This window comes from Scylla paramamosain, chromosome 19, assembly GCF_035594125.1.
Source record: "Scylla paramamosain isolate STU-SP2022 chromosome 19, ASM3559412v1, whole genome shotgun sequence".
Lineage (NCBI taxonomy): Eukaryota > Metazoa > Arthropoda > Malacostraca > Decapoda > Portunidae > Scylla > Scylla paramamosain.
In genome coordinates this window covers 17,910,459-17,928,136 of record NC_087169.1, presented here as the reverse complement: position 1 = coordinate 17,928,136, position 17,678 = coordinate 17,910,459, and the positions used below count along the sequence as shown (strand labels likewise).

Below are 17,678 nucleotides of genomic sequence, written 5' to 3'. Positions count from 1 at the left end.
AATTTGTGAAAAGTGAATTTTGATGTCATCCCTTTTTATTTTTTTCTATTTTATTTATTTTTCACAACATTTTTAACAGATTTAGATTCAAGACAGTGAATCATAAAGCGCCGCCGAGGAAAAAGACAAAAAGGAATCGACACACAAAACCTTTTTGAAATCTCGACTGTCTGGCCTTTTTTTTTCATGTGTGTGTGTGCGATGGCGCCTTTTATAAAACACACACACACACACACACACACACACACACACACTCCTATGTAGTGATTTATGGCCGGACAAACAGTGTTCTCTCTCTCTCTCTCTCTCTCTCTCTCTCTCTCTCTCTCTCTCTCTCTCTCTCTCTCTCTCTCTCTAGGAAAGCTTCAGAATGCTTAACAGATGTGCGTTTCTTGAGTTTCTCGAATTCTTGACTTCCCATGATCCGGATTCAGTTGGATTTTTCTCCCTTAAGAATTTTTTATAAGTGGAACTGGAGTCAGGCATTCCATTAGCCATGTTAGAAGCGGCAGAAATTTGTTAAAACACTCTTATTTTTACATCCTTCAGTATTATTTTGTATTAGTGTTTCATCTTCTGCCCATCTTGTTGCAATCTCTCTCTTATTGCTCTCATTATCTCACTTCACGTCGTTTGTTTTAGCCTTACCCTTCTCCTCCAGGTGGCAGACGGGGGAGTGGGGCACCTGCTCAGTGTCCTGCGGCTCCGGTGGGTACCAGCTGCGTGAGGTGTTCTGCGCTGAGCCGAGGAACACGTCAGTAGTGCGCGTCGCCGACCACAACTGCGCCCCGCCCCGCCCACGCCACCGCCGCGGCTGCAACCCCCACAAGTGCCCGAGATGGTATGATGGCATCTGGTCCGAGGTGAGGAAGTGAACCGTCTAGATCTTGAATTTCCATATGACACGATTGCTGCCATGATAGGCTTTTATAGTAGCAACTTCTTTTGTAATGTTTTTATGAAGACACTGTACTGTATGCATGCACGTGGTTCTCTCCTCTCAGTGCTCGACAACGTGTGGTGACGGAGTGCAGACAAGAGTAGTCCTGTGCCGCGATGCCGAGGGGCGCTCCTCCCAGCAGTGTGAGGACGCCCTACGTCCCACCGACACCCGCCCCTGCCGCACCGGAGTGGCCTGCCCCCTGCCCTCCACCCTGGCACACCCCAGACACCAGCCCTACACACGTAAGTGCCACGCCGCCCCTGTGGTGGCTCCTGGGGCATGATGTGATGGCTGTTAGTGTAGGAAATTAGACCGTTCATTCTGTTCGTTGGAAGGAAGTGGTCATAAAGTCAAGCGATAGTCGTGGATGATGCATTGTTGATGGCGGTAATTGAACAGCAAAGGGATGTTGGCGTGAAATATTTTCAGCACGGTTTTTGTCTCCATGAACAAACATGTTGTGTGCATTTAGTTCAGTATTTATTTATGGATGAGTGAATGAAAGAGTAATTCGATGAACTGGTAACTACACACACACACACTGACCCTCTCCTCTCTCTCCCATCAGCACCGTGGTGGCCGGAGGAGCAGGACGCCCTAGCCAGCGAAGAGGGCCCGGCGCCGCTCCTGCCTCGCCCACAGGCCTTCCTCGGAGGTCAGCAAGTGCCCTCAGAACCCACGTAAGTATGTGTTACCTTTGACCTGGCCAGCGGAGCAAGATCCGTGACCAGTATATTGTAACGCCTTGTTCTCTCATTAACATGATTTGCAAAGGCTACAGGTATGATGAATCAGTATCTTATGGATGATTTTCCCAATGACGATGCAGATTACTTACTAAATGGTTACTAGAATTAAGAAAATATCCTCGGAAACTCGCAGTAACTTCCACTAGACCCAGATTAAAGTAGTGAAGGTAAGATGGTGAATTGAGAATGTTGCCCTACACCATATAACTCCGTGGGAAAAGCTTATTTAGACACTCGTAGAGATTATTATTCCTTGGGGAGTGGAAATGGTAATGAGAAAGCTTAATAGATAATCTGAACCTTGGTATTCATCACTATCCTCACTATCATCAGTCACTGGCATTGTTTCTTTCTCCATGACTCCTGTTCGCTCATTGAAGTTCAGTCCGCATCAAGTCCTCCAGTGATTGCGCTTCTCTTTGTGTATTTCAAGTTTATGTGTGTGCTTTTGTGTGTCGTAGGGTATTTATTTATTTATTTCTATTTGAAGATCGTAAGCCAGGAAACGACTAATAAAGCGGGGCGTTCGAACCAGCTGCATGAAACCTCGAAGCTTCAGTAGGATGGTTTATCTTTTGCCTCGTAATATTGGTATGACTCTCTCTCTCTCTCTCTCTCTCTGTTACCTCGCTTCCTCTCCTTCTCCCTCCCTCCATTACGGCAAGTCCCAAATCCCTCAATTCTCAGAGAGTTTATCAGCCTCTCCTGTTACCTCTAGGGACACTCTCTCTCTCTCTCTCTCTCTCTCTCTCTCTCTCTCTCTCTCTCTCTCTCTCTCTCTCTCTCGTATTCTTCACACTTCTCTATTATTCCTTCATTCCCCCTCTCTGACCATTTTCTTTTTCGCCTCTTTCCTCCCTTTTCAGCTTTTCTCCTTCCCTTCCTTCCCGCCTTCCTTCCTCTCCCTTCCCTCATGTATTCTTGCCTCGCTTCACCCCCATTCATTCTTCTCCAGTTATGTCTCTTTCTTTCATATTTTCCGCTTTCCTCCCTTGCCTGCTTCCCTCGCCTGCTCCCTCCTTCCCTCCGTTCTCCGCTCCTTCCTCCTTCCTGGCGCAGATTGGGGAGTAAGTAATCACTTCTCCGGCCGTGAGGAGGAAAATACCGGAGTTGTAATCAGTTTAAGAGGAGGTGTTACCGCGCCTCTCTGTCTCCGTCCCTCCGTCTGTCCGCCCGCCCCTTTATCTTTGTCGGTCTGGTAGAGTAAGGCTCTTAGGGTTTGTTTTTTGCATGATAACGCCTTGTTCTTGCCATTAATCTATGTAGATAGTCTTGTAATAAGTTGTGTGTGTGTGTTGGACCGTCCCAAGATTATTAAATTTTAACGTCACGTACAAAAGCGTGTTCTATGTCCAAAGAAAACGGAAGGAATGAATCATTACTGACAATACAAAGCCATAATGTAAGGATAACTATTGTATTTTTGTGTTTAACTCGCTTATTGGTAAAAATTAGGTAATATAACTTTATTCCAGTAAGTTTATTACGGAAATTAGACTGGACATGCGAGGGAGGGACACACACACACACACACACACACACACACACACACAGGGAAGAGCTGCAGTGTTCCTGGACTTACTTCCTTTCGCCAGAAGAAACTCAGACCGCCAGATGGCAGCCACGTCGCACAGCTGCTCCGGGTCTTTATTTATGCTCCGATATCTTGGAAGACGCGCGCCGTAAAGATGTAAAGCAGGAGATAATACACTGGCCAACGCTAACCTGAATAACCGCCGACTGAAAATAAGAGGGGAAAGGAAAATAAGTGAAATATTATTGGTATATATATTTTGAAAGGATTCAGGGTAATTTTAATGTTGAAAGTGAAAGGATTTTAGCATGCATTTTCGTTATTTTCATCTATTTTTCAGCTAACGAATCCCCAGCAGAACAAGTCGCTTCAATTACACAGACAGTATATTGTTTCAAAAGGTATACAATAAATTCATTGATAACAATAATAATAATAATAAAACTTTTTTCCTGCGGTTAGAGTCAAGAGAGAATACTGTTATTTTCGTACGAGTAACTGTCCATCTCTAGATTAATAATATTGTAAGTAAAACGTGAATTATAAATGGGATGAATCTTTCTTTGACCATAAAGAGATCATACATAATTCTCTCGTAAACCAAATTTCTGAGTTCGAATTAACGATGTTTCTCCTCGCGGTTGTTGTTTTCCTTCCCCATCAGTGAAGTTTGTGTTGCTCTGATGATTTACTCTTGTGCTCGTTTTGTTTCTCTTATTTCCACTTCAATTTGTCAAGGACGCAACGCGGACGTATCATATCGACTCGTGTTTGTGGCAGGACGCTTCCTTCCTTTCTCTCTCTCTCTCTCTCTCTCTCTCTCTCTCTCTCTCTCTCTCTCTCTCTCTCTCTCTCTCTCTCTCTCTCTCTCAATGCCACTGTCCCCTTTTGTTATTCCTTCCTTCCCTACCTCTCCTTCATATCTCCTTTCGCTATATCTATCCCCTCCTCCTTCCTCTCCTCCTCCTACTACTCCTTCCTCCTCCTCCTCCTCCTCCTCTTCCTTCAGCTCTTTTCCTTTCTCCCTTCCCATTTTTCTTTCCCCATCAATAGTTTGAGATTGGCACTGGGTCGTCGTCTCCTCCCTTCTCCCCAGCTCTTCTTCCCATTGCTCCCCCCCGCGTCCCCCGCCTGGCCCTGCTCCCCTGCCGCCCAGCGTTGGCTCCCCCGATACGACGGGGCGCCACAAATCCCCAGCGGGCCTAAGCCTCTTAGGAAACAAGGGAAAAAGCTATTAATAAAACACCATTGATCCAGAAAGTTCTTGGAATCCACATAAACAGATAGATGGATAGAGAGACAGGTGTAATACGTATACACACACACACACACACACACACACACACTTCATCATCATCATCATTATCACCATCATCATCATCACAAACTTTTTACTATATAATGTACTTCTAAACGTTTAATTCTCTCATCAGGACAATTTTTGTAACCCCCCACAGTGATCAGTCGACTTCTCATGGGTACTTTTTCCCCCATTAACGGTGCCGAACGCTTGCTAAACTATCACTAAAATCATGAAAACCCACTGAATACACGCACAACCTCCACTAGAGTCTAGTAAAACTGTAACCTGCATTCAGAAACGCTTTATTCTCTCACCACGACTGTTTTCAAAGGCCACAGAGATGATCAGCCAATTCTCAAGCGTCTTTCTTCTGCTAATAACATAGAAACCTTGACAATCTTTCACTAGAACCATAAAAAAAATCCTTAAAAACCCGTGTCACTTCGTCTAGAACCTTTTGAATGTAGTGGAGGTGTGACGCAGAAGTGTTTCAGAATACAGTCCCTTAAGGCGCTAAGATGCTACAGAATAGTGCCCAGTAATACAAGCCGCTTTGGGATTAGAGGGCCGCCGCGCCGCACCAGCAACACCCATTCGATTCCTTCTCTTTACGGGGGCGATTACTTGTGTGGCGGGACAGGGCGGGACAGGGACACGGCAGGGGCGGGGAGACAGACCTGCTGGAGCGGCGCGATGGAAGGAAGAGGAGGAAGGGGGAGAGCGAAAGGCCGGGGAGGTGAGTCAGAAGGAAACAAGGATTTTTCTTTTACTTTTCGTGAGTTTTCATGGCCGCGATGTCTGTCTGTGTGTGTGTGTGTGTGTGTGTGTGTGTGTGTGTGTGTGTGTGTGGCTGGTAATCTGGCTTTCAATTCACCAGTCATTTGCTACCTTAATCTTCCCGGACGCTTTGCCGCTATGGTGTCCTTGCCTCGCTTCTAAACGCTAACACCAGCACGACCTTTGATGCGGTGGCGGCGGGACGAGGCCTGGCGTGAAGCTTCGGTCAGGCAAACAAGTTATTATCCCTCGTGTTGCGTAAACATCTAACGGTATCCTCTTTGCGGTGATCCCCTGCCTGCTCTGCTCCGCCCGCCCTTCCGTGTCGCCGGCGGATTACTCTGTTCCACCAGCGTGTGTTGTTCCGGGAAATTAGGTCGAGGGAGGACTGCGGGAAGGGAAAGAGATGGACGCGACAGACGCCCGGCCATCCTTCCTGTGACCTTGAAAAGTGTGCCAGTCCTGGAGTCACGGTGGCCCCGAAGTTGAAGTTTCTGTCGTCAGGCGGTTTTGCATACGAGTGATATTTCACAGTGCCAGTATAGGGTGAGAGAGAGAGAGAGAGAGAGAGAGAGAGAGAGTAATGTAGTAAATTTATCCCCTCCATCGTCATCTTCCTTCACGTCTCATGACCAGCGCGAGGCAATGGAGGGGAAGAATTCGCAAATACTCGTAAAGAAAACAAGTATGAAAAATCCTCGGGTCTCATTTTGCTTCCTTTTCATCATAACCCTTGAGGGGAAACTTCAGGAGGAAACGATGGAGAGAAGCAGAGGGAGAGGAACATGAGGAAAGAGTAAGGAAAGAGTAAAGATCATGGAAACGCTTGATTTTTTTAAGTTGAAGGGGAAGGAAAAGGAGGGATAGGAGGTGAGAAAGGAAGAAGATCGAAGCATAGGGTGAGGGAAGCGGCTCTGACTGAAAAAAAAGGAGAAAAAGAAGAGTTATTGCTTTACGTGGGTGTGTTTTCGCAGAAGAGGAAGTGTTGAGGAAGTGTGAGGGAGACTGGAGGAGGAGGAGGAGGTGGTGGGAAGAGGCGATGGCGACGAATGGCGGAGGCGGAGGAGGAGGAGGAGGAGGAGGCCTGGTTCCCATAGCGACGCAGCGGCTGGGATGCACCATTTCTGACGGCCTCCTGGCGCCAAGACCCCCCTCCCTGTCCCCTTTCTTCCCTCCCTCCCCTCCTTCTGTCCCCCCTGCTCTTGGTCATCCCTTCCTACCATTCCTGCTCTTTCCCTTCTAGTGCCTCCTCCTCTTCGACCCCTCCTGCTGTTGCTGATCCTCCTCCTCCTCCTCCTCCTCCTACTCCTCCTCTTCCTTCTGCTGCTGCTACGGCCTGGCATTCATTTCGTTCGCTTAAATCGCCTCATTTCAACTTTATACCTTGAACGCCCTCATCGTTTAACCGTCTTGGTGTGCACTTGACTCCTTCAGTACCTTCGTCTGTCCTTCCTCTTCTCGTCCTTTCCTCCCACAAAGTCCTCCTCCTCTTCCTCTTTCGTCATTTCCTAGTCTTCTGAGCCGTTCTCCCTCCTCATTTTCCTCCTGAACGTCTTTCTCCTCCTATTCTCGTCATCTCTTCCTCCTTCGCCTATTGCATTTCCTCCTCCTCCTCTCCGACTTGCCTTATCTCTTCTCCCCTCGTTTTCTTTCACGTACTCCTTCATATCCCTCCTTTTTACCATTTTCGTTCCATCTTTCATATTTTCCTTACACATCCTTATTTCCCTAAAACCCTTATCATCACTTGTGCTTCTGGAAATCCCTTTACGTCTTCTCTTCCACCTCCTCCTGCCCCAAGTCTTCATCTTCCTTCCGCAGCTTTAATACTCCGGGGCGGGACGAGGTCGGAGCCAAAAGCAGGAGGCGCGATTCCAGTATCATGTGAGGAGCAGGGGAAGTAGATACCAGTAATACGAGTCCTTTGCTTCAGTGGCTGGATGGAGACGGGAGAAGTGACTTAAGCTACGCGATGAGTTAGGGAGTGTCACTGGCTGGAGATAGGCAAGGAGAAGCGAGTTAAGAAGTTGCTGGGTTACTGGAGTGAAGGACAGAGGGAAAGGTGTTGTCAGTAAAGTTGAGTAAAGCTAAAGAGATGTTAGGTGAGGGAAGGTTACGTGAAGGAATTTAGTCTTCTCACTCTCTCTCCCTCCCTGCCTAATGAATGAATGAAGGAACGAACTGATTACATTAAACGAGTGGATTATCAATGACAGTAGCAGAAGTAGTAGTAGTAGTAGTAGTAGTAGTGGTGGTGGTGGTAGTAGTAACACCCCAATTACTTAGTGAGCCGCAGTAACTTGGAACGTAAAGAAGTAACAGCACAAGCCGGACGTTAAAAAGCAATTAAGCAGGAAGGCAAGGGAGGGGAGGGAGTTTACGCCTCATTTAGGGACCTCGAGACACAGAAGTGGGTCAGGCAGGGCGCCCCTCGTTGCCTCCCCCGCTCGCCAGTGTCCCGTCCATGCAGACATTCCTGCATGGAGGAGGAAGAGAAGGAGGAGGAGGAGGAGGAGGAGGAGGAGGAGGAGGCCAACTTTTTCCCATAATTGTCATTGGTTTTGAGACGACGATTGGAGTTTTTTTTCTTTTTTTCTCTTTTTTCCCTTCCTTGTCGCCGGCTTTCTCTCTCTCTCTCTCTCTCTCTCTCTCTCTCTCTCTCTCTCTCTCTCTCTCTCTCTCTCTCTCTCTCTCTCTCTCTCTCTCTCTCTCTCTCTCTCTCTCTCTCTCTCTCTCACTAAAACCATCTTGCTATGCCCCGACATCTCCTCAGCTCGAGTCATTTGTCTCTATATTGCCTTCTCTGCCTCTGTGTATTTCCCTCCAACTACATCTCGTTCCTCTCCTTCTCCTCCTCCTCCTCCTCCTCTTCCTCCTCCTCGTCTGCCTAAAGCGTCCTTCCTCCGAGGTATAAATCATCCCTCCTTTGATTCCAACCTCAAGAAAAAATCAAGGAAAATAAAAGACGGGCGCCTATTCTCATAAAAAAAAAAAAAAAAGGAGAGGGGGGGAAAAAAAGAAGAGAATCAGGATATAATTTTAGTGGCAGTAGACAGAAGTTTCCCTTTGGACGTTATTATTTTTGTTATCTATCGTTGGTTATTTTATTATTTATGGCGATATGTTTTCGGAATAAGGGGGGGGTAGTATAACTTGTTGGCTTCCATAAAAAATAAATAAATAAATACAAGGGAAAAAAAAAAGAAATAGCCACTTTTTTTTTCATAAGTTTAGCCACGTACTGTAAACTTGAACTACTATGAATGCTAAGGAGGGGGAAGTAGAATAAGGACCATTGAATGTAAACCAATGTTATGCCATTCATCTTCCTCTCAAACTCATCTACTGTGGCGTCACTAGGAGGAGGCAGAGAAGGCGGATGGGGAGGAGGAGGGGGACGAGATATTAAGTTAGTAGGGCGGGACTGGGCAGGGGTAGGAGGAAGGGAGGGAGGAAGGAAGGAAGGAAGAAGAAAAGAGGAGTTGGTTGTAAAATCATTATGGAATCCTGGTTTTCTTGGCGCCAGACGAAAACCCACAAAGTTAGGCTACTGTCGAGGCGAGGTGCACCTGCTCCCGTTTTCTTTAATATTATCACCGTGTCCTCCCTTCCTTTCTCTTCTTTTCTATTATCATCTTCGTGTCTCTCTTCTTTCTTATTCTTTCTTCTTTTTCTTTTTCTAATAATGTCACTGTCTTCATATTTGCACCTTTTCCCGTTTTCTTCAATATTATCACAGTGACCTCCCTTCCTTTCTCTTCTTTTTTATTATCATCTTCGTGTCTCTCTTACTTTCTCATTCTTCCTTTTTTTCTTTTTCTTTTCTAATATTGTCACTATCTTTTCATTTTTGCACCTTCTCCCGTTTTCTTTAATATTATCACAGTGTCCTCCCTTCCTTTCTCTTCTTTTCTTATTATCATCTTCGTGTCTCTCTTAATCTCTCTTTCCTTCTTTTTTTCTCTTCCTTCTTTCATATTGTCACTTTTCTCTTTTATTTGTTTATATTACCACCGTGTCTCTTCATTTCTCCTCTCTTCTAATATTAACACTGTTGTTCTTCCTCTCCTCTCTTTTCCTTACGTCCATACATCTTCAGAAAAAAAAAATCCTAACGCCAAGAAAATTTTAAAACATTCACATATTCGTTGGTCTTCTTAACATGGCTTCCTGCAGAGTCCTTTTCTTCACCAACCTCTATTATATTCATGTCAAAGTGAGTAGCGGAGGGAGGAGGTGATTACACGGACCTCAGCAGCACGGCACAGCGAGGCGGCAAGATCTTACCCAACAGGAATGGCAATAACAGAGGCAGCGGAGACAGCAAGGGCGTCACCGGCAGGAGGAGGATGACGACTATGATGAGAGGAAAGGAGGGATCGAGAAGCAGCAGGAGGAAGGCGAATATGAGAGAAGAGGAGGAAGGAGTGAGAGAGAGAGAAGCAGCAGAAGGACAGGGAAGATGTGAAGAGAGGAGAGAAACATCAAAAGAAAGACGACAAAGATGAGACGAGGATAGAAGGAAGGAGAGAGAGAGAAGCAGAAGGAAGAGGAAGATGAATAGTTAAGACACGGCGCCAGGAGTAATAAGAGGAGGAGGAGGAGGAGGAGGAGGAGATAGAGGAGGTGGTGGAGAAGACGACCAGCACGGGATTCCTGCCAAGAGTGCCGCCACACCTCCACCTTCCCGGCACCAGGATTCATCTCGGCCCCACTTTCGCAATCGTCAAAGTTATTCTTCTGAAGCGAAAACCCCGGAATTCTCTGGACCACCGGTAGACTTAACCACGACGCCTTGTGGGAGAGGAGGAGGGAAGGAAAAGAGGATGGAAAGGCGGAGGAAGGCAAGGATATGATAGGAAGTGAGGATTAGGGGGAGGAAAGGAGGAGAGAAGTAAGAAGGATGTAAAAAACGAGAAGAAAACGGAAAAAATGCGAAAAGGGAGAGAAAAGGAAAGATTAAAAGGAGGGAAGGAAAGAAGAATGTAAATAAAGAAGGAAGAGATAATATGATAGTGAGTACGAATGAGGAACTGAGGATAAAAATAAGGAGGAAGGAAAGAAGAGAAGAAAATGGGAGTAACAAAGGGGGGAGAGAGAGAGAGAGAGAGAGAGAGAGAGAGAGAGAGAGAGAGAGAGAGAGAGAGAGAGAGAGAGAGAATGAAGGAAAATTTGTCCCTGTTATGCGTTAAGGAAATTGAGACAAGTGATCAATATTTATCCTGGCGACGGCTTTCCTCGGACTCTCCCTCAGTAAACTCTGAACCACCTTGTGTCTGGAGGGCGAGGCGAGGCGAGGGGAGATCTAAACCACCTTGTGTCTGGAGGGCGAGGCGAGGCAAGGGGAGACGAGGGGAGGCGAGGTGAGGCGAGGTACGGGCCAGGGCGATCAGGCTCAATCCATCTTCGTGATCAGCTGCGTGGTGGCGGATGAAACGGAATGAGAAATAGAATCCCCATCAGGTTGGAATCCGCGGCAGAACTGAGGGAATGTAAGCAGTGGAAAATGTAAGTCCATTAATCATGATCGCGCTGCAGTTTCGTGGTGGTGGTGGTGGTGGTCGTGTGGTCTTCCCGCTCCTATCTCGGGCGTGGCTGGAATGACCTATACTTGCCTTTAATTCACGTGAGTCCTCGAGTGCAGGTTTTATGGAGCATCAAACTGTGGTGTTGATGATGCGGGTGCAGATATGAATGCGTTACTCGATTATACGACCTTCGTAACGGCAGCTCCAGGGATTGACTCTTACTCAATAGTTTCTCAATCTTTCTCCTGCTTGTTTTTGTTTTCTTTTTTATGGCGGTAGCAAACTCATAAATCCCAAGGCTCGTTCTGCTCATCCTTCGTAACCTAAACCTTGCAGACAATGTGCTGACTTAATGCATAAGCTGTAAAGCCTTGAAGGACACGGTGAGGAAGTGTCGAGGGAACTTAACGAGTGGAGCCTGGAAGTTTTAGTCATATGTTATACGTGTGTGAGAGGAGTGTGATGGTCAGTAATGCTTATAAGTTCTGATGCAATATTGGGAAAATTAACACGGTATAAAAAATGCATGAAAAAAGTAATGAAAGTGATAAACTATTTTGACAGCATAGAAAAGTTTTAATCTTCAGACAAAAAAAAAAAAGACAGTTTTGCGTTTTCATCACCAGGCTTATATCTGAGTGTTCTTAATAGTACTGTGGTAGCACTTGAATGATCTGTGATATATGACTTTGTGGTCAATAAATCTGTCTGTCTGTCTATCCAGCTGAGTGTCCAAACGATCTTAATGTCCACCGTAAGTCGTAGTCGTTCTTAATCATCTCAGAAGGCCTTCATCGCGTCCTTTTGTCAGAAAGCGAAAAGGACGAGGAGGGGGGAGTCCGTCTCTCTTGGATATCGACTGGAAGATAAGTGTCGTCATTCTTCAGGCCGACAAACTCTTCCGGAGACCGCTTGTCAACCCCGATGGACGCCTTTTTCTCTTTGTGTGTGCCTTTGAGGTGACCAGTCGGCGTGTAGCATAGAAACACACACACACACACATACACACACACACACACACCTTCGCGCGGGAAAACATGAAGGGTATAAGAGCGACATAAAAGACCTTAATTCAATCAGGCAAGTGACTCTTCTCTTCTCAGATGAAAACGTGATCCCGCGAGTCTCAACTTTTCGTCCTTTCTCCTCCTCTCCCGTTATCCCCGTCTCCCAGTGCCTCCTCCCTCCCCAAGTGTTCATATCCGTCATTCCCTGTCCCAAATCATGACGGTGTTTAGTTAGGTGCTGAATGGGTATGTGATATGAAAGTATACGTATCTCTCTTATTTAGTCTCTCTCTCCGTCAGTCAGTTTTGGTGTTTCCTAAATTTACTTTCAAGTGTTTGGCAATCACATCATTTTTCGTGGCCTTTGTCCTTGCCCTTCACCTTCACACGTCCTCTTGCCATGAGAAAGAGAGAGAGAGAGAGAGAGAGAGAGAGAGAGAGAGAGAGAGAGAGAGAGAGAGAGAGAGAGAGAGAGAAACTTTTTCCTTCACGACAATTCTGTGTGTCTATTTCTATTTAATGTGTCCGATTTCTTGTATGTCGTTTACTTTAAATCTAAGACCTTCTCCTCACCCACACAGGTTCATAAATGGGAACTGGAGCGCCTGCAGCGTCACGTGCGGAGAGGGCGTCAGAACACGCTCCGTCACGTGCAAGATCTTCCTGGAATTCTCCCGCACCGTCGCCGAGCTCCCAAAGAAGCAGTGTCCCGGGGTGCGGCCGCCAGACACCCAGCGCTGCGTCATGCCGCCCTGCCCAGACGCCATGACCAGGTGACGTAACACTTACACATTAGTTCTAAGATTGCAACAACCATACAGAGAAGAGGAGGAGGGCATTATAGGGACATATCTATTTGAAAATAAATGTACCGAGGAAACAAAGAGAACAGTGTATAAATTTTAGGTAATAAGAGAAAAGAAAAGGAAAGAGAAAGAAGAAAATGGATAGCACCTTCAGTGAGGGGTTTTTTTTATCCAGTTGTGTTATCCTTGGCCAGAGCCTCTCTTACTGAAAAATGTGTATATCTTCTTTATACACTTTTTTTTTAACTGGATTTTCCAATTTACTCTTGCGTGGGACTGGAAGCCACGGCCAAGAAAGATGAATAGTAATATCTTCGTGTTCATTCCCTCTCCTCTTTCTCTCTCTGCTTTCCTTTTTGCTCCACCTTCACTTCCCTCACAGGTACAACAATTGGCCGTGTAGAGTCTGGTGAGTGTGTCCCCTCCTGCCGGCAGCCACACTGTAAGCACCGTTACATACTACTCGCCATTAACTTCCGTGAATCTTAATGGCTACCAGACCCACTTTCTGTCTTAAACCCTTTATTGCACTGATGTTTACGGGCGCACACTCCCTGCCCTCCCGATTCCAGACTTTGCCACACACACGGGTTGACCCCACACCACCTGGCAAGTTTCCAAGAAGCTTGAATTTAATAAACTCACTCTTGGCAAGGTCCCAGTTCCCACCTGTCTCTTGGCACTCGCTGATTCCTCGCTACTTTTTTTGGGGATAGGGAACATAATGAGACGTGAGTCACTGGAAGACCAATGGGGCAACAAGACTGTAAATCTAACCTGTGAAACAATCTGCAGACATGAATCTCCTGATGGCGAGGTGAGCGACGCGGCACATCACCGTCCTGTCATCAGGCTGGAGGACGAAGACGAGGACATGGACGACAGCTCAAGCAGGGACAGAAGGATCCATGAGACGCCCTTCCTCCCCCGCCTGGTCAATGAAGACGAGGAGGACATGGACGGAGCTTCGAAAACTCCAAAGTCGAAGTCATCAAATCAAGATACGGAAGTGCCACAAGCGCAGGCCTACAACGACCCACACCCGGGGTTGCACTCCTACGAGGCCCCCGGTGATACCAAACCCCGTGGAGATCCAGTGCTGCTGTACCCTGGCGAGTACACATCCATCGACCTGTTCGACTCCTTGGAAGTCCCCCACGGCAGCAGGAGCTATTCGGCGACTCCTCAGCACAAGGATATGAATTCAATAGAGATCGACGTGAGGAGGAGGAACGAAGAATACCCAGGATATTACCACGTGACGGAGGAGGACACCGCTGGCCCACACACCTACAAGTGGACCACCCTTGGCTTCGGCCTCTGCAGCGCCTCGTGTCTAGGTAAGTCCCAGCCTGAAATTTCCTTCGTCACAGAACAACTGACTCGTGTTTATCAATATTTGACACATTATCCATTTCTCCACATTTCCTTAACTTAAGAGGCATGCTAATTTTTGGTAGCCTTTACGTAATGCACAGAGAAACTTCTTTATCTGTAATTATATGTATAATTAACTTTTCCCTTATTCAGCAATACATTTTCTTACAAATATTTCTCCTCGATATTATGTGTGTTTGCTGCGTGTTGGATCCGCCCTGCCCTGCCCTGCCCCTCGCGCTCCGCTCATCTCCGTAACGCCGGGCTGCAGGCGGAGTACAGGAGTCAGTGGTTAAGTGTATCAGAACTTCAGACAAAAAGATCGTACAGCCTCAGCTCTGTGACTCCCAGATACGGCCGGATGTCATAACCCGCACATGCAACGACCAGCCGTGCCCTCCACGCTGGAACATCTCAGAGTTCGGGCCGTGCAACAAGCCGTGCGGGGGAGGCATACAGGTGAGTCCTTCAACGCCGTTTTACCAGTCAACTTTCTGGGAGGATCTCAAAAGTATCTATGTACAGAAATTCCTTGCCTACCAAATAATCACTCGGGTGTTATGGGAGGGTTGGTATGCCTGGACGTGACTAGTTCCGAAGCTCCGACCCACTAGGTGACTAGGCTAATGAGTCAGAGGGTCGTGAAAGGAACTCTAATAAAATTACTGGCAGTTAGCAGTATCATGCCCCTGTCAGATGTAATGGTAACGTCACAGGTATCATATTATATTGCTGCCCTACACGGAACGAGGTGCAGTGTTGTAGTCGTTGTTTTACATCAAGTCAGGGTGTGGTAGGTACGAAACAAATATTTCAGTTTAGTTTCTACTGTGGTTCAAAATGTTTCACCCAAATTATGCACCGATGTTTTTGAGATCCAATGTACTTCGTTTTTAAAAATCAATCCGGTGTATGATTTTAGAAATGTACATTACATAATTATGTAAGCTGTTTCCGTTTTTAGGTTCAGGAGGAGTATAAGAAAGCATATACAAATCCATTTTTTTCACTTCAAGAATCTCCATTGACGTTACCATCTTTTCAATCGCATATACTTGAACCATTTAAGTCTCCTGATACATAGATCTTGCAATATAAGAGTAAATAAGTAAAATACAACATCATAACACTCTCCCGTGCTAATGTTTCACAGAGGCGGGATGTGAAGTGCATTCATGAAGTGACTCGAGGAGGAACGAACACTGTCGAGGTGCCAGACAGCCTGTGCCCTCAGCCTCCCCAACTCGCTATCCAGCACTGCAACTATGTGGACTGCCTGCCTGAGTGGGTGCCCGGAAGCTGGTCCAATGTAAGTGTCGTAGTCTGTTCTAGTAGTAGTAGTACAGTAAAATCCCTCTTATCCGGCATCAACGGGACGGCCGACATGCCGGATACTTGAATAGAAGTGAAATTATGTCCACAATCACCACCTTTCACTCACGCATCTTACCATAACAAAGATCAGCTGATCTTAATCAGCAGCTGATCTGATCAGCTGCTTAAGTGTAAGCACAACACGCTTCCTCTTTTCTACAACTTTAGGCATGATGAAGGTGTCAGGCAATAAACAGTGCACACGCGGGACTGAGTCACTGAGTAAACACAGTGCAGTGGGCTGCGGATGGCGCGAAGCAGTGCGCTCTGGTGGCGAGGGGACAAAGTATGCCTCGTGCGGGTATTTTAATCGATTTTATGAGTACACATTGATTTTTTATTGATTTTAAGGCTCGGGGAAAAATGTGCCGGATACTTGAAGCTGCTGGATACTCGAATGCCAGATAAGAGGGATTTTACTGTAATAGTAGTAGTAGTAGTAGTACTAGTACTAGTAGTAGTAGTAGTAGTAGTAGTAGTAGTAAAGATCACTAAAAACACACAGTACTTTCAGTTTGATTCACTGTCTTCGGTCAGCGATAAGGCAGCGGAAACCGATCTTTGATTCAAGCCTCTGATTAGGGACAGGATACTAAGAAATGCCTGTAGGTGGCTTTCTGTAGACATTCTTAAAAAGACCCGTAAATCACTTAAAGGACACTGAGAAAATTTGAGTCCTCATTAACCCTTTTACTGTTTTTCAACATTTCCCTATATCCACCTTTGTACTACAGTTTCTTAAATACGTAGTTATGCATAGCTCAGAAAGATCAACACTAATTATTCACCTACCCTTTCCTTCTTTCTGGTGTCCATGCATTTCTTTACAGTGCTTTGAATGCTAAGAATGGAAATGAGGTGAATGTTTAAGTACCGTTTCATCCCCTCCAGTGTTCTGCTTCGTGTGGTGGCGGTGTGAAGACCCGAACGCTTCAGTGCCAGCAGATCAGGGCGCAGGGGCAGTCCGAGGAGCGGCCCCAGGGGGAATGTCCCAGCGTGAAGCCTCGCGTCGTCAGGAAGTGCAACCAGAGAGCCTGTCGCATGGGGCGGGGAAACACGAAAAAGGCAGTTATCAAGTCACAGGATTATCAGGACTTTGTTCAGAGCAACCTGTCCAACAAGCTCACGCTGAAGGTAAGGAATGATATATGACATATTTATGTGAAGCGAGGGGTGTGCTTGACTGGTTGAGGATCATGTGTTGTTGAAGATCACGTTTATTGAACTAGTTATTGGCAGTTGTTATCGTTCCTTAGAGAGTTTCGAGACCTTTAACACTGTTCTTATATTAGAATCTTTTCTAGAATTTCTTTCCTGGATAATGTTAACCATCATTGAGGTACAGCGGCGAGCATTTTTACCTTCACTTGCCAATACAAATTACGAAGCTGTTATGCTGTTATAAGTCCCAGCGGCAGTAGGTAGTCAGTAGCTTGAAAAACACATCATTAACTTTTTTTTTTCATGTTAATATTTTTTTTCCCCTGTGGTCTGTAAATTAACAAAGGATCATAACATTTTCAAAAGCTCCAGTTGAAGTTACGCAGGTTTTCAAGGGTGTTATTATGCTTCTAGTGACAGATAAACAGGATTTAATTCTACATTAGTAACAGGAGAAACAGTCTTGAGAGCCCGGCTAATCATCTATGTGGCCTTTGAAAATCGTCGTGATGAGAGAGCAAAGCGTTTCTGAATACGAGCCAAAGGACGACCATAGCAGTCCATGGGATTCTTGATATTAGAGCTCCTACTGTATTTGTGACAGGTTGGCGGCAAGGCGGCAGTGTTCAGGGGCGTCAAGCTGAAGGTGAAGTGCCCTGTCAGGAACTTCAACCGATCCCTCATCACTTGGTGGCGTCACGGGCGGCGGGTAGGCAAGAAGGGTCCCATCAGAACTACGCCGCGAGGGGTCCTAAAGATCAGAGAGGTGCGCTTCCCCGACGCCGGAGTGTATGTGTGTAAAGGTGAGTCCTGTGCTGTGCACTGGTGATTACTGAGGCTGTTCAGTTAAGCGTACTTTTTTTACTGTGATATAAAGTTGCCTTGTATATTAAAGGTCTTTGTAAGTTTCATACACCTGAACAAGCTTAACTTTTATTGGTAGTTTTCTAAAGGTGGCCTCTTATGCCAGACAACATTCAGTTTTAGAAAATTGCATTTTGCTGATGCACATATCTTGATATTGAGTACTGACTGACATTCTGCAACTAAGGACTATTTGATACGGCATGTGTGCAAAAAATATTAAGTTTAGCAATTGGGAGTCCAAATATTCACATT

The 17,678-nt window shown here is 46.1% G+C and overlaps 1 protein-coding gene across 14 annotated transcripts in view; it reads left to right on the top strand.

Annotated features, from left to right (window-relative positions):
- The window catches only part of LOC135109812 (protein madd-4-like), a 58,526-nt gene that overhangs the window by 22,722 nt on the left and 18,126 nt on the right, over positions 1–17,678 (top strand). For all 14 annotated transcript variants that reach the window (XR_010272911.1, XR_010272910.1, XR_010272909.1 and 11 more), the window contains exons 6-14: positions 662–863; positions 1,005–1,185; positions 1,512–1,623; positions 12,423–12,614; positions 13,443–13,987; positions 14,296–14,483; positions 15,178–15,333; positions 16,290–16,532; positions 17,164–17,362. Coding sequence is in view for 11 of the 14 variants with exons in the window: in XM_064021526.1 (XP_063877596.1) it covers positions 662–863; positions 1,005–1,185; positions 1,512–1,623; positions 12,423–12,614; positions 13,443–13,987; positions 14,296–14,483; positions 15,178–15,333; positions 16,290–16,532; positions 17,164–17,362 (2,018 nt within the window). In the remaining 3 variants the exon portion in view is untranslated. The remainder of the gene's footprint in view (positions 1–661; positions 864–1,004; positions 1,186–1,511; positions 1,624–12,422; positions 12,615–13,442; positions 13,988–14,295; positions 14,484–15,177; positions 15,334–16,289; positions 16,533–17,163; positions 17,363–17,678) is intronic.